The sequence below is a fragment of the Eulemur rufifrons genome, chromosome 1 (assembly GCF_041146395.1).
Source record: "Eulemur rufifrons isolate Redbay chromosome 1, OSU_ERuf_1, whole genome shotgun sequence".
NCBI classification, from domain to species: domain Eukaryota; kingdom Metazoa; phylum Chordata; class Mammalia; order Primates; family Lemuridae; genus Eulemur; species Eulemur rufifrons.
The window spans coordinates 88179835-88193911 of record NC_090983.1 but is presented as its reverse complement, the minus strand read 5'-3'; the positions used below and the strand labels follow the sequence as shown (position 1 = coordinate 88193911).

Genomic DNA, 14077 nt, shown 5'->3' with positions numbered 1-14077 from the left:
GGAGGAGAGAATGAAACAAGATGAAAAACAGCACTTTGAAAATGGAGTGTGCGGTATTCATCTTAGATACACTTTTAGAGAGGAAGAAATGTCTCTCAGTAAAAGGACTTCTTCTGCCTCGAATTTAGTTTACATCCTTTTCTCAACCATATCCCGGGCTGTAAAACATGACATCCAGGTAAGCAGTGGCCTCGAGGATTCTGAAAAAGTTCTTAATGTGTCCACCACAGCACATCCCCATTTTGTCTGGCTCTAAACTACTGTCTGGAAGAAAGCTGCAAATATTTGAAAGTAACAATAAAGCGTTCACAGTGATACTGACTAAAATCACAGCAGTCCCTCTGGTAGAAGGGCAGTAAATTTTTTGCTCAGGTAAAATGCTGGAACAAAAGTAGACATGAAACCACTTGTCCAAATTATCCATATCAATCTTAGCTAAAGAGTCATTACTAAGATTTGTTTTGTTTTGCTGTTTTAATAGCTCAAATCCTATATGCCAGAACAATGCTTGCTGCATTTCTTGGGACAAGTTACTCTTGAGAGCAGTTAAGTCTCAGGCTTCCCGGAGAGCAATTTTGGTGGAAAGAATCTACACCAAGGCCAATAGTGACCTAAAATGAACAGCCCATACAACTGCACACCCACTACATCGTAGCACAGTGGTGAGCTGCCATGTGCTCACCAAATAACCATCTGTTTAGGAACAAGGCATTTCCAGACCCTTCTCTGAGAAGAAACTATGTTCCCGAGGTGCTGGGTTGAACACTAGAGTCCTTGCATTGATCTGCCAGTGGGTCAAGGGAATCACGTAACAGTCCTAATCACTTCACAGGGCTCTGTGGGCAGTTCCCCAAACTAAAGAGGGGCCGGGCTTTGGTTCATTCAGTGTCAGTCATGACATGATGCTCTTCCCTATCTTCTCAATATTCTTAAAATGGCACAGTCTCTGTTTATGGGTTTGACCTTGGAATTGAAGCAACAGCTCCACTCATCCTCCCAAAGTTCTAAGTTAGACTTTGGGGGACTTTGATGTCTGATAAGACTACTTGGGCGGGGAGTTCCACCTCAGTGGGAAGACTCTGGCCAACCCTGGGGGTTGTCCCACAAGACTTCGTCTTCCCTCGCAGGGTGCTCAAGCCCTCTCCTCAGCCAGCCAGCAGCTAAGCTGGTAGGACTGAGAATGACATTCCTTTGAAAGACCTTGGCAATTTGTGCCTGGAATTTGATGCATTAGTTCTAAAATTAAATAAAGATCCTGTAGTGTTCTTCAAGGAAATATGGTGTGGCTCTATGACAAAACATATTTTTCAAGCTCTGACCTCTGGGAACTTCAACTAGCTCCATATTTCAGGCTGACACTGCTCACAGGCTACTGTCTAGTTACCCAAGCCAGGGCCAGTTAGTCATATATTTTCCACCCCTGCCCCCATCAGCTTTGAGCATACGAGGTAAGGGGAGTAAATAAAAAGAGCAGAGCCACTGATTTAAATGCACTTCCCCTCCCAAGTCCCTTGGGGAGAAGCCCTGGTAATTAACTCTAATGAGATTAAAGTTATTTGGAACTCTTCATCTTCCCAGCACTGTAAAAGTAAATCTGTGATAACCAGTCTGTGTGTATTAACACACTGACTGCCACAGTAGAAAAAAATTTTTTTTCCCCTGGGACCATGGTGTTTTTAGTACAAAAATAAAATAAAAACTTAGAAAACAAAACGTTCTTTTCTAATTTAATGAAAAATTTGTTGCTTTTTATTGTTTTCTGTGCGTGAGTTATATGCAACCTGAAAAATAGTTCCTAAGGGTGAAGGTAAAGAGACGTGAGTTGCATATGCTTCATGAGGCCCTGGGCTCAAAACTAGCATGAGTTAAATACAACTCGCATGGCAGTTAATATGTTAAATCAAAGTCAGCCCCGTTTCCTGTTATTAAATGGCCCCTCATGCACATCCCAACCCCCGCGCAGGCTGAAGGGCAGAGGAGAGAGCTGCCGGGCTCTTACCTGCACTTTGCTCCATCACTTCTTTCTGACACATGTCCTGAACGTTCACCGTGCAATTCACGATGAACTCCGGGGAGGAGCAGTCGTTGTTCAGCTGGAATTCTTCACACTGGTAGCACTGGATTTGCAGCGCAAAGCCTACGGGACAGGCGCAGTCGGGTTCAGATCCCGCCTGAAAGAGCCCACCCTGGAAATCACGACCATCCCACGCCCCAGAGAGCGGCCGCTCCGGGATCCCTGGGGCTCTGCACTCCGGGGTCTCCAAAGTCGGGCTGCATGTGGCGGAAGCCGGCAGGGGGCGGCGCGGGAACCGAGAGTCCTGCAGGATGCCGTGGAATACTGCCCGCGACCCCTGGATCCCAGCTCTGGACACAAAGAATCCATCCAACACCACCCAGGCCTTTTCCCCAAGAAGTTGAAAGGAAGGTGGTACAACCCCAAGAGCGAAGTAGCTCCAAAGACATGCGTCAGCTCCAGTCTATGCCAAAGGATTTGCCTAATTGCTAATTGGTTACAAATTACTTAATTACTGTTTTTGGCACCATTCATGATTACATTCGCAGACGCCTTTTCAGGTTTATTTATTTAATTTTTGAAGTCAGCATTCCTGTGCGGGGACTCCGAGGCTCCCTGCGCGACCACCCCGGAACCCGGGAGGAGGCGCTGGACGCCAAGTGCTGCTGCGCCCCGTGTCCCCGGGGCCGGGGATGGCGGCCCCTCTCTGGGACCGTCCCCGCGGCAGCAGGGGTGGCCACAGCGGGTGGGAGAGGGCGTGTGTGTGCGCGCAGGCACCCCGGACCGTGACCTCGCAGCCCTTTCTCCCAGGGACTGTCAGGGCCACCGTTTGGCTAGGGTCCGTGGTTGGGGTCCCAGCTCTGCAGAGCTCAGCTGGGAGCCGTAGCGAACTGGAGGGAGGGGGCGAAACATTCGCGCCCCTCACCGCTTCAGCCTGGCGGCCCTTCTCTGGTCTGCGAGCTTCAGTCTAGACCTAACTGCACGCGCTGCCCTGGCCCCGGCGAGCCCCTCCCAGCCCCACATCGATCGCACTCTGAGCGCAGCAACCGAGCTTGGGCGCTGCCGCAGGCTGCCCAGAGCGCCGCTCACCTGTCGGCGGCGCCACTCCCACGGGTTGCCAGAGACGTCTGACAACTTGGCGGGGTTCGGGGTGTCGCCCCCTCTCCTTCGCCGAGGCCCCAGCGCGCTCAGACTCTCCCTCCTCCCAAGCACAGCTTCTCTCGACCGTGCAGCCCCAGCAGCTGCAGCCGAGAGTCCCGCAAATCAGCCGCTCCCCGCTCTCCTCCTGCAGCGCGGGACTTGGAGACTTTCCCAGTCCAGCGTCTCCCGGCACCAGTCGCAGCCGCCAAACTCCCGCTGGGCAGCCCCTGAGCAGCGCCCACCCCGAGGTGGGCGCCCTGAGGGTAGGAAGGGGTGTGCGCGCCTGCCCCAGCTGCGGGTCTCTTCGTCTCTTACCTGGAATCAAGAACAATCCGCAAAAAGTTGCCGCGATACCGAGGACCCACATCCTCCCGGAGCCGCGGGGACCGGAGCAGGCAGGAGCATCAGAGGCGGCGACCGCAGCGGAGGCTGCCCGGGCCGCAGCTGTGGCTGCCGAGGCTGCTGGGGCCCACGCTGCTGCCGCCGAGGCGACGGCCGCCGCCGACAGGAGCCGCAGGTGCCGCCCGCGGCGCCCGCATCGCCCGCGCCGGGGCTCCCGGCTGCGGGTCGCCGCTTCTCTCGCTCGCGCTCCCGGGCTGAGCGCGGCGCCTCTGGAGTTGGCGACTGAGACTGAAGGAACTACTGGCGAACCGGAGCACCCAAAAAAGTCTCGCCTCTTCTCCCCACCTCCCACTCCAGGCACCACGTGACGGCTGCCGAGTAGGGGTGGGGGTGGCGGGCGGGGAAGGCAGGGACCGTCTCTCTACGTCCCCACCCCCTTCCTGCCGCCCTTCTCTCCCGCCTCCGCACGTTCCAGGGAAAGGGGCGCGGGGGTGGGGAAGGGAGGATGGAGGTTGGGGCAGTGGTCAGGAGGGAGTAGCAGGTGCCGCCGGGACCGCCGGGTGCGGACCGGGTGACCCGCGTAGTGGGGTCGGAAGACGACGTGCCCGGCTGGCCCTTCGCGCGCGGGGGCGCCTCCCCCTACGCCCTTTGAGTCCCCCAGGGCTCGCGGCACCCCAGCGACGGCGTCCGGCCCACCTAGCCAGGATGTCCCGCTGGAGCCCGGAGCCCCTGGAAAGTGGGAGGAGGGGGGCGCGTTCCCGTGCGCCTGGCAAAGTTGCACACCGCAGGCTCCCTAGGGTGTCCAGTGCGGCCGTGACTCCTCTTCCTCCGAAGGCCCCTCGGTCAATACCTGGCTTAGCTTCGGTGGGATGGGCGGGGGTGTGGTGGGGACCCTGCCCTGACTCGTGCGCTTGCCTGGGCAGCCCTCCCTTCGCCCGCCTGCACGCCCCGCTGGAGGGTGCAGTGACATCGCCTAGTCTGGGAGAAGGCCGACCCGGGGACAACCGCCGCGAGATCCCACCAGAACGCAAACCAGGGTGAAGAAGAGGCTTGCTCTCCCCAAAGCCACAGGTTATTAGCAGTATACTCCGGCGTCGTCTCCTTTAGGCGTCATCCCTGCCCGGGACTCGGCTGCTGGCTGCTCCCCATCCCTCAAATTCCTCCTCTTTCCGCAAAGTCCAAGTGACCCACCTTGCGTACTCCCGGGGACTCCCCGGTGCTATTTTCGCCTTACTCGCCAAGCTTGCAGCAGGTGGTGTCGGGCCCGCGGGCCCGCCTGAGCACGTTGGTGCCCCCGCCCCCAATCCTCACATTCCCACCCCCTTTCCCCAAATCCCTGGAATTCCAAATTCCGTAAAAATAGCCTCTTGAGCTTTAGCCCTCTTCACCCTTTTCTCTTCCGGCCACCGCTCTGGGGAAGCTCGAAGGCCGGGAAGCGGATCATTTATTTCCCCACGCTGCCAGCAGAGCAGGTCTGGAAAGGGGCTGTAAATGACTTTCTTTGTAATTCCTCTGCAGAGATCATTCCCTGTCTGCCTCAGGCTCCGTCTCTCCCTTTACCCCCCTCTTCCTTTCGTTTCGAGCTGGTTAACCCCCTCGGGGAGACTGAAAGGCTTACTCGCTGGTCTGCAGACCCTGATCTCACAATTGGCTAAACGACTATCTCTGGAGCAAAAGGGCCAGTTTATTCCATTGGGGAATCCACGTGTGAGTCACCATTCAAGTAACTGACTGGCCAAAAGGCCCTTGAACAAGTTCTTTTCAGTTTCCAGAGGGTGCAATTGTGATATAACTTTTATTCAGAAATGAAACAAAAGGATTTTTTAAAGTCTGAAAGACAAGGGCATTTTACATAATTTTCATTTAAGATAAAATTCAAATATAACAAATTGCACAAATTAACCCAATAACACTGATCATACAATACTCTTTAAAGAAACAAGTATGTGCTAAAGTAACCATGTAGAGCCTAAAAATATTTCTATTATGCCTAGTTTACAAGCTCCTGTACAAAAGCAATTATAAATAGTTCACATCTAGAAAAAATACACATAACCTTTAAAATAGAATTTATCCTTACATATAAACAGTCTTTGTAGGAAAAAAAGGATATTAAAAAGAATTTTTCGTAGCACCAACCATTCATTTTATTTTTAAAAAAGTGAACACTGCAAATAGAAATTTGCTTTCATTTTTGGAGTACCCAGATTTTAATAAAAAGAGCAGGAAGATAAAAAATCAAATAATATTCAGGATCATAGTGATGCTCTAAGGAGAAGAGGATATAAAGAGATGTCTAGAGGGAAAAACCTGCTGTTGGAAATAGAATTGGGTCATTTCTGATAGTGTCACACTCCCAATCAGTGTCCACACTTCAGGACCCTTTTCATTTTTCAGTAGAAGCTGAATTACACTTATTAGTACAACCTGAATCCCTTGGCAACAATTTGAAATTGCAGTAACATTAACATTTCTATCACATTGAGATTGTGAGATGGAGATGACGATGAACCCTCTGGTATTTCAGCAGGCCCTGCTTTAGGCTTATGGAGTGTACTCACAAACAGTTTGAGGACTAGGACAATGAACTTAACAAAAACTTTAGTTGGAATTAAAAAAATATATATTATCATTAACTTCTAAGACTTAGTACATCATTTCAAGAGCATGGCACTGGTTCAATTTATTGCTGTCCTTTTTTTTTTTTTTGCTACAAATATAATTTCTCTTCCAAAAAATTTACAACTTCTGTACAAGTATTCAAAAAAAAAGTGCAAAATTAAGAATTCTGTATCATAGGTGTGTTTACTTTTAATCCTCTTGAAACACAATAAATGGAGTCTATCTTATTGCCCTGTCAGAGAAGTAAGCTCTGGTGGGTTGCCTGCTGTGAATTTGACAATGTAGGCTCTGGTGTTAGGATACTTTATTGTTGTCATCTCTACCCCAGGCATCCCTCCCCAAATCCCCTCCCCCACCCGGTTTCTTAAGATCTTCATTCCCAGCTCACTAAGGAAAGAAAAGTCCTTTATACATCATTTGAACCTTGACTGGCACAGGAAGAGAAACTATCATATAAAGAATCACTCAAAGATTCCAAATTGTCTACCCCAGGCCTATCAGAGCTACTCAAAGATGCCTCTTCATTTTTTTCTTTTTCTTCCTTTTGTCCTTCAACCTTGTTCAGAGAGTTCTTCTCTTTTTCTAATAAAATCACAGTATTGCTGTTAAATTTATTGAACGACTCCAGGGAAATTTTAGACAATCTATTCTCAGGATCTTCTTTTGTTTCTTCAAGTTGTTTCAATTTCTGCAATAAAAAGAAGGAAATATTAGAAACATATTTCTTTGGAAAATCAAGTTATTGTATCCAATATTCAATTATTGTCTGCATAAAGTACAGTTTAAAGGGATAGAGAAAACCTACAAGTCCTTAACAATCTTCTAGTATAATTAAATGTAATAATAAAGCCAATTTTAGGGATAAATCAGGACTTTAATCATTTTACTGAGATAAATAGGTCCCAATTTGCAAGCCAGTTAAGTGCCACTTAATTTCATTTTAAATGGATCCATTTGAAATTTGTTCAGGTAAAGTGCCTTATTTTTCTTAATCAAAGTTTCAAACTCCTCTCTTTCCTTGCGAACTATTAGTTGTACTTTTTCTAAGTATGGATAGGGATTGAATTTAAGCCAGAAGTTACGGTAATCTGTAAAGAAGACATAAACATCCTTTAAATTGCCATAAAATTTAAGTACATGTTAAACTTGCTAGAAGCATTGTCATTTTTGTATTTTGTCCCTTTACGAGACTTAAGATATTTGAAATAGATCTCTAGATCTCTTGGTGTAGATTCCAGAAGGCCCAAGGGCTTGCACATCACAGCAGCAGGTCTGCAGTTTAGTAACCTCTCTATTCCAGGAGGTTCTAGTTTTACTGATTTATACAGGGATATTTATAAGATGTTATTAGGACTTTATAAAACAGTGCAGCTGTATTCAATAATTGTCATAGGAAAACCCTGTAAACATGATATGGTCAGTTGCCCAGGTGGCTCCTGAGGTCTGGGGTGAGGATAGAGGCGGGGTGAGGATAGAGGCGGGGTGAGGCACAGATGCCAAAAACAGTGAGAATGGAGGTGAAGCCTCTAAGACATCTTCCTTTCCTCTTTCTGGCAAAAATTCCATCCAAACACAAGAAAGAAGCAGACCTCGGGGCTTAGAGATGAAAATAAGAGCTAACATTTATTAAGCATCCACTAGGTAAAAGACACATAACAGATTTTCCCTGTCAGCCTTTTTGAAAAGCCTACAAGTTCAATATCCCCATTTTAAAGACAAGGAAAACAAGGCTCAGAGTGACAGAGATATTTGCCCATAATTGCCCAGCCGTGGCAGAGAACAGGATTTGAATTTCTGTCTGGCTGCCTTCCACATACTTGCTCTTTCCACTAAACCATGCCCTTATGTAATAAGGACAAAATGTCCTGTTTGTTTTTCATTTTGTTACCCAAACGTTCCACTTAAATAACTTGCCAAGCCATCTCTAACGTATGCAGTTCCATTGGCCACCCCGGTCCCCAACCCCGACATCGTTATATTGGACTTACAAAGGTGCAATGAGGAAATTGTGTTTTGACGGGGGGATATAGATGTAACCAAAGCCTATGGGTCTCACACGCTAAATATTTAACAGAAAGAGAAAAGAGAGACGGAAGTGGATGGCTTCAGTGTCCCAAGAGCAGGCACAGGCAGAGTTTCTCTGCTATGAGAAATGGTGTAATTCTAACAGAATATTTGAAAATCATCCTTGAACTCGTGCTTATTTCATTATATTATTAATGAACAGGAGCATTACTCACAGAGCTAATTTTCAATCTCAAATGACCACCTTGAAACCAGAGGTGGGCCAAAGAACAGATTCCTAGCTGATTACAGAAAAGTGGCTCTATAATTAGGAATAACTCCATGCAAGAGTCCCTTTTTATGCTGTGTCAATTTTAAGCATCTTTTCAAAGAATTATATTGCATGCTATTAAAAATACATGGACAGAGTAGTAAATGCTTGCCCACATTTACAAATGTAGGTAAAGAAAGGATATATTCGGTGCAATTTTCTCCTTACCTGGATGTCTTTTCCTTTTTTCTTCATGTAAGAACCACAAGTATCTTTCTTGCCTATTTCTGGTCTACGTGGGTCTCAGGTTGACTCAACACTCACTAGAGCAGCACCCACGAGGTAGGTGGACGGTTTTGGGGCTGAGGATACACAGCTGAATGAACCTGTGTCCTACAGGGGACAGCAGAGGCCCTGGAGGGAGACAGGCCTGAGCTTCGATCTCAGCTTGGCCCTCACGGGCTGTATGAGTGCCCGGCAAGCATCTTTCTTCAGGTGTGAAACGGTGACAAGACACACCTTTATTTCAGGATTGTAGTGAGTATTACTATAGAAATAAAGCACCTTAAGGCCCTGGCACGTAGTAGTAGGTGCTTGAGAAACTAAGCCTAGATTATTGCTCTAGAACAGTGGTTCTCAAAGTGTGTTCCCCAGCCCAGCAGCGACAACATCCACCAAGGAGCTTGTTGGTTCTTGGGTCCCACTTAGACCTACTACATCAGAGACTCTGAAGTCCAGGTATCTATTTTTAACAAGCTCCTCAGGGGAGTCTGATACAAGCTAAGATTTGAGAACTACTGGTCTGGAAGAATTTGTAGTCTTGGAGGGAAGACAGGAAGGGGAAAAGTATGATTTGGTGTGTGAGGTGGAGCTATGGAAAGAGTTAAACACCATTAGAACACCCACTGTCTATGGGACAGTGTATCATGTTTTCTAGACATTGCAGGCTTGTGGGTTTGTTTCTTCCGCTAATTGTAACAAAGGCCTGTGCTGGCCAGGGAGGTTATGGAAATGAAAGAAGGACCCATTATAAGAAAAACATGTCCTTCTCAGGCTTCCTTTCATTTTTACAGTTTTGATGAAAGGCGAGCGCAGAAATATTTCTTGACTACGAGAACAACATTAGTGCAAAAACCGACCAAAAGGGCCAATTGACATTTAGCCTCTGTGCTGGGAAGCCACAGGGAGCGACGGAGACCGCAGTCAGCTCAGGAGCATGTGCTGTGTCTACATCAATCTTTGCTTATATTTAACAATTCCCTGATTTGTAATTAGAGGCGCATATTAAAACAAAGCAACAATAACAACAACAACAAAAAAACTTAGTATGCATGTCACGCTGCAATTTTTGTACTGTTTGAGTTTCTGAGTTAGGGATTACGTTTTACACTTTTTTTATGTCCTACCTCACTGTCCCCCACCCCTCCCTCTGGCTTTCTCCCTGAAAGCCTAACCCATAACTAAATCAACAGTAGCTTCTCAGTGGACTCTTTCTCTAGCATCAGAAAAGTGTCACCTGTTGGCAAGGCTTTTCCAGTGGTCCTGCCAGCTACGAATAAAAGCTAAAGTGGCTTACTTCTCTGTCTACGGGGGCATACTGAACCAGCCTCAACATTGTCTTGTCAGATCGCAGATATTTTTAAAATTTTGAAGTCACATAACATTTAGATTTAAAATAGAAAAAAAGGGATTGAGGTCAAACAGTAATGTGCTGATCTATGTGGAAAATGGTAACAAAACAGTGCAATTAGTTTGCAACAACTGTATATGAAGGTGCTTGGCAAACTAATCATGGTAATAACAGTTACCATTTAATTGAGTGCCTGTTCTGTGCAGATGCTCTGCTAAGCATATTGCATGGATTATCTATTTCATTTTCCCATCCATTCTACTGGGTAGGTGCCACTAGTATCTGCATTTATAGGCAATCAAGGCTTGAGGAATTAAGTAAGTTAAGATCCTGCTGCAGTACGTGGTGGAGTCTGGCTTTGAACCCAGGCAGTCTGTCTGCAGAGCTCAAGCTCTTAACCTGTATCTTAGAAAAGTACTTTACAAATATTAGCCAATATTATCTTTAAGGGGGACATCTGAAATAAGATTTACATAACAATAACAATAATAAAGATAAACCCAGTGAAGATTAGTGTTTGATAAGAATTGTGTACGTTCCATAAAACATAGCCATTTCCTTCCTATGTTGTGCTTCATCAGAATTATAAAATTAATATACACATCTGTCACCTATAGGTGGCAACAGTTGTACAGATGACTTTTTCGTGAGGTTCTTTTTATTGCACTTGGGAATGAAAGTAGGGCTAAACAGGCACGATGAGAATATATTTTCAAGTTTAAATAAATAGCTTTGCATATTCTTAACATATTTTTCTGTTTTTAGTGTCACCATGGAATTATTAGTGATAATTCAAGCAGGAAGTAGACAGTGACATATTCTCCAGAAATCTCTTTAGAATTATACCTTAACTAATTTAATTCCTTATAGTCAAACACTCAATTAGTCAATCAAACCAATCTATTATGTGACCAGCTTTTTGAGTGGAATCTTGTGGTACTGATTCTCAAAGGACATTTCATAGAAGAGGGTGCTCTTGGATTGATTTTGAAAGACAGACAGGATTAAGATTTACAGTAAGGAAGAGGGAGGGCATTCTACTAAGTTTCTATCTATTATGCCCTTTTTTGCATCTGTATACCACTCTGTAGTCTACTTCAGGACCGGGAGTCGCCCAGGGGGTCTCTCTTTTGCCCTTTTAGATTCTGTAATGGAAAGAGTCACTGTAAAGACAGAATCAGAGATGTGCCTACCCCAAAAGGCTCTAAGAAACCCAGCCAGACTCAGGAAAGTATCAGCCAGTCTCTGAGTTATAAATAGCTTTGATTTCCAAACAGCTTTCCTATCTATCATCTCACTCTATTCTTCCATCAGCCTGGAAGGTGAGGGAGGCCAGAGTCAGCTGTACTTTACGTGGGATATTTATGGAATCTGCGATTTACACAAATTCAAATTCAAGTAAAATTAGCCCTGGAAACTTAGTTTCCTGATTTTTAACACAGAAACACATATAGTTTTTTTTTTTTCACAGTCACCAATAATCATGGAGTACAAATTTTTACCTAGAGCAATATTCTGAACACTAGGAAGGAAAAAACTGGAGGAGATATGGGTCCTAGCCATAAAGAAGAGGTGGAGAATATACAGGGTGATACAGAAAAGCTCAAGTGTTAAACCACCAAAAAATATATATATATATATTCCTGATGGTATCAGCTTCAAAGAGATACTTATATGTATACAACCAGAAACTCCTGTCCACAGTAGGGGAGAAACAAACAGCAAATTCATGAAATGGTGCAGTCAATTATTGTTCTATGATAAAGGCTACTCTTTCATTACTTCAAATACATTTCCACCTGTTGATTATATCTTGACAATACTGGCTAGTATATCTACTGTAAAATGTCAGCAAGAGATCAAATCTACTTGTGAAATTCCAGGACACCATCATTCCTCAGCTGGGCACTAACAAAATGAGGATTACAGCTCTCAGCACAACTTAATGTAAGCAGAATCTTAATTGACATAATTTCTTATTTCTCTATTGCTGTAGAGATTCACTGGAATCAATTCAAGAAAACATGTGGTAGGAAAATAATAGCCATATTTATAAAGTGTTTTTTGCTATGTATCAGGTACTGGGTTGAATGCACTGCATGAATTATCTCATTTAATCCTCATAGCAACCCTATGAGACAGCACTATCATCATCCCCATTATACGAATGAGAAAATACAGATAGAGAGATCTAAATATTAGTCCACGTACACACGGCTAATAAGTTAGAGAATCAGGATTTAAGCAGAAACAGCCTGACTACAGAACTCAGGATTTTAATCACTACGTATTATGCCAGGTATTTGAAAATCAGTGTGCCATTTCTAGCATTGTGCTAATTAGCTGTATAAGCCCTCTGACCCTTAGTTTCTTTATATTAAAGTTTTTTAAATCTTCCCAGTCTATAAATCTCTGCAACTCTAAAATATTCTTAATTGGGTAGCTTCTGTACATCTATTATTGGAATTTGAGGTGGCACAATAACTAACTCTAACATCTTCTTCCCCACCTTAGTTCCCAATGACTTAGAAAATAAGATGGAAGAAAAAGGCTGATGGGAGGCTAAAAGATCAGTTGTATTAGGAGAAATCTTGATTGGAGAATAAGGTTTCTATCTGCAAAGAAGTGGGTTTCCAAACACTGGTCCCAAAAAATAGACAAGCTTAAGTAACTGGCAGCCCCGGGCTGGGGAGCAAGTGTCTTCCCACACAACCTAAAGCACCAAGGAACAGAATAGAACGTGCACTTCGGACAGCCAGCCTGATTCCAGATAGAGGGTGGGAGGAGCAAGAGCTTAAACATTGCCACTTCCTTTCCAGAACTTGCTAATTAAACAAGTCACTCCTTCTTCCCCTGGGAGAGGTGAATACAGGGGGAGGGGGGCAGAGACGCCAGGAGTGTTATCCTAGGGATCTCCCTCCCTCTATGTGAAAAGAAACACCCCAAATTGGGAAGAAGTGTCACCACGGCACCCCCTACCACCACCCAACATCTCTCATTACATATGATGCAGCTTTTAACCAAATAGTCATATATGCATCAGGGCCAAGAAGATGCAGGAAAATTAGAGCACTGCAGTGAGTTGGGCTGGGCAGAGAAGCCTCTCCATGGGTGGAGAAATAGGAAGCAGATAAATCAAATCTAGGAGACAGTCTGTCCAATGCAGGGCTTTGGGTTGAAGTCGAAGGTGCGATTTATGCCCTCCCTTTTCTGAAGAGCAAATCTTGGGTGCTGGGAAGATGGATTCAGGGAAGAGTTTCAAACTATGTTTTTGTTGTGGGAATGGGGAGGAGGTATTGTAATCCAGCATCTCTTAGGAGAAGATTTGTGTACATTTCGAGGTCTATGTTAAGTGGTATTTGCTAGGGGCAGGCCAACCTTACGGGAAAAGAGGAGATGAAGACATTTCTTTTTTCTCAGAGGCACTGGATAATCTCTTCCTTAATGCCACCTCTTACTGCATCCCTGGAGGAGCTACTTTCTGGATGAGACATAAAAATAGATAGAATGACCTTTGGTGAGCACCAGAGACCCCGCCACACTCTTCTCAAGAGTTGTGGTGTTAACCCTGTTAACCTGGTCCAATTCCAACTCGGATAATTATTTTCTCCTGGAGCTCAGTTCCCTCCATTACCTCAACTGGACACATTACTCTTCACTTGCCCTTCTGAAAAATTAATGTGACGCGGCGGTAATAGAGAACTGCTCTCTTCGTCCAACCACCCACACGGAGGTGTGATTTGGCACTTGGGGGCACTCTGTTCTCTTGCTGGGGTCCTAGAGATTCTTCAGTATCTCCAGGGCAAACTGGCTTTATTAGGTGAAAGAGTAATTTTCAGCTGAGATGTGCTTTTATGACTATATTAACTACATTGCTGCCCTTTATTATGATCGGTGGTTTTCAATGACCTCTGCTGGAACCCCTGAACCCAGAGTGGGGGATAAAATGAACTTCCTTTTTGAGAAAAAAGCAAGCAGGGAGAAAGAAGGTCAGGAGGAAGCTCAGGGTTGCTCGAAAACAATACACCTTGTAGAAAGGAAAAGAATGCACTTA

General features: G+C 45.4%; 1 protein-coding gene across 3 annotated transcripts in view; it reads right to left on the bottom strand.

Annotated features, from left to right (window-relative positions):
* The window catches only part of LYPD1 (LY6/PLAUR domain containing 1), a 30078-nt gene extending 26385 nt beyond the window's left edge, over positions 1–3693 (bottom strand). The window contains exons 1-3 of one of the 3 annotated variants that reach the window (XM_069460134.1): positions 3633–3693; positions 3470–3508; positions 2000–2137 (exon numbers count right to left, since the gene is read on the bottom strand). In XM_069460134.1, the coding sequence (XP_069316235.1) occupies positions 2000–2137; positions 3470–3508; positions 3633–3693 (238 nt within the window). The other 2 variants (XM_069460048.1, XM_069460195.1) reach the window with 2 other exon arrangements.
* Positions 3694–14077: the final 10384 nt, after the last annotated feature.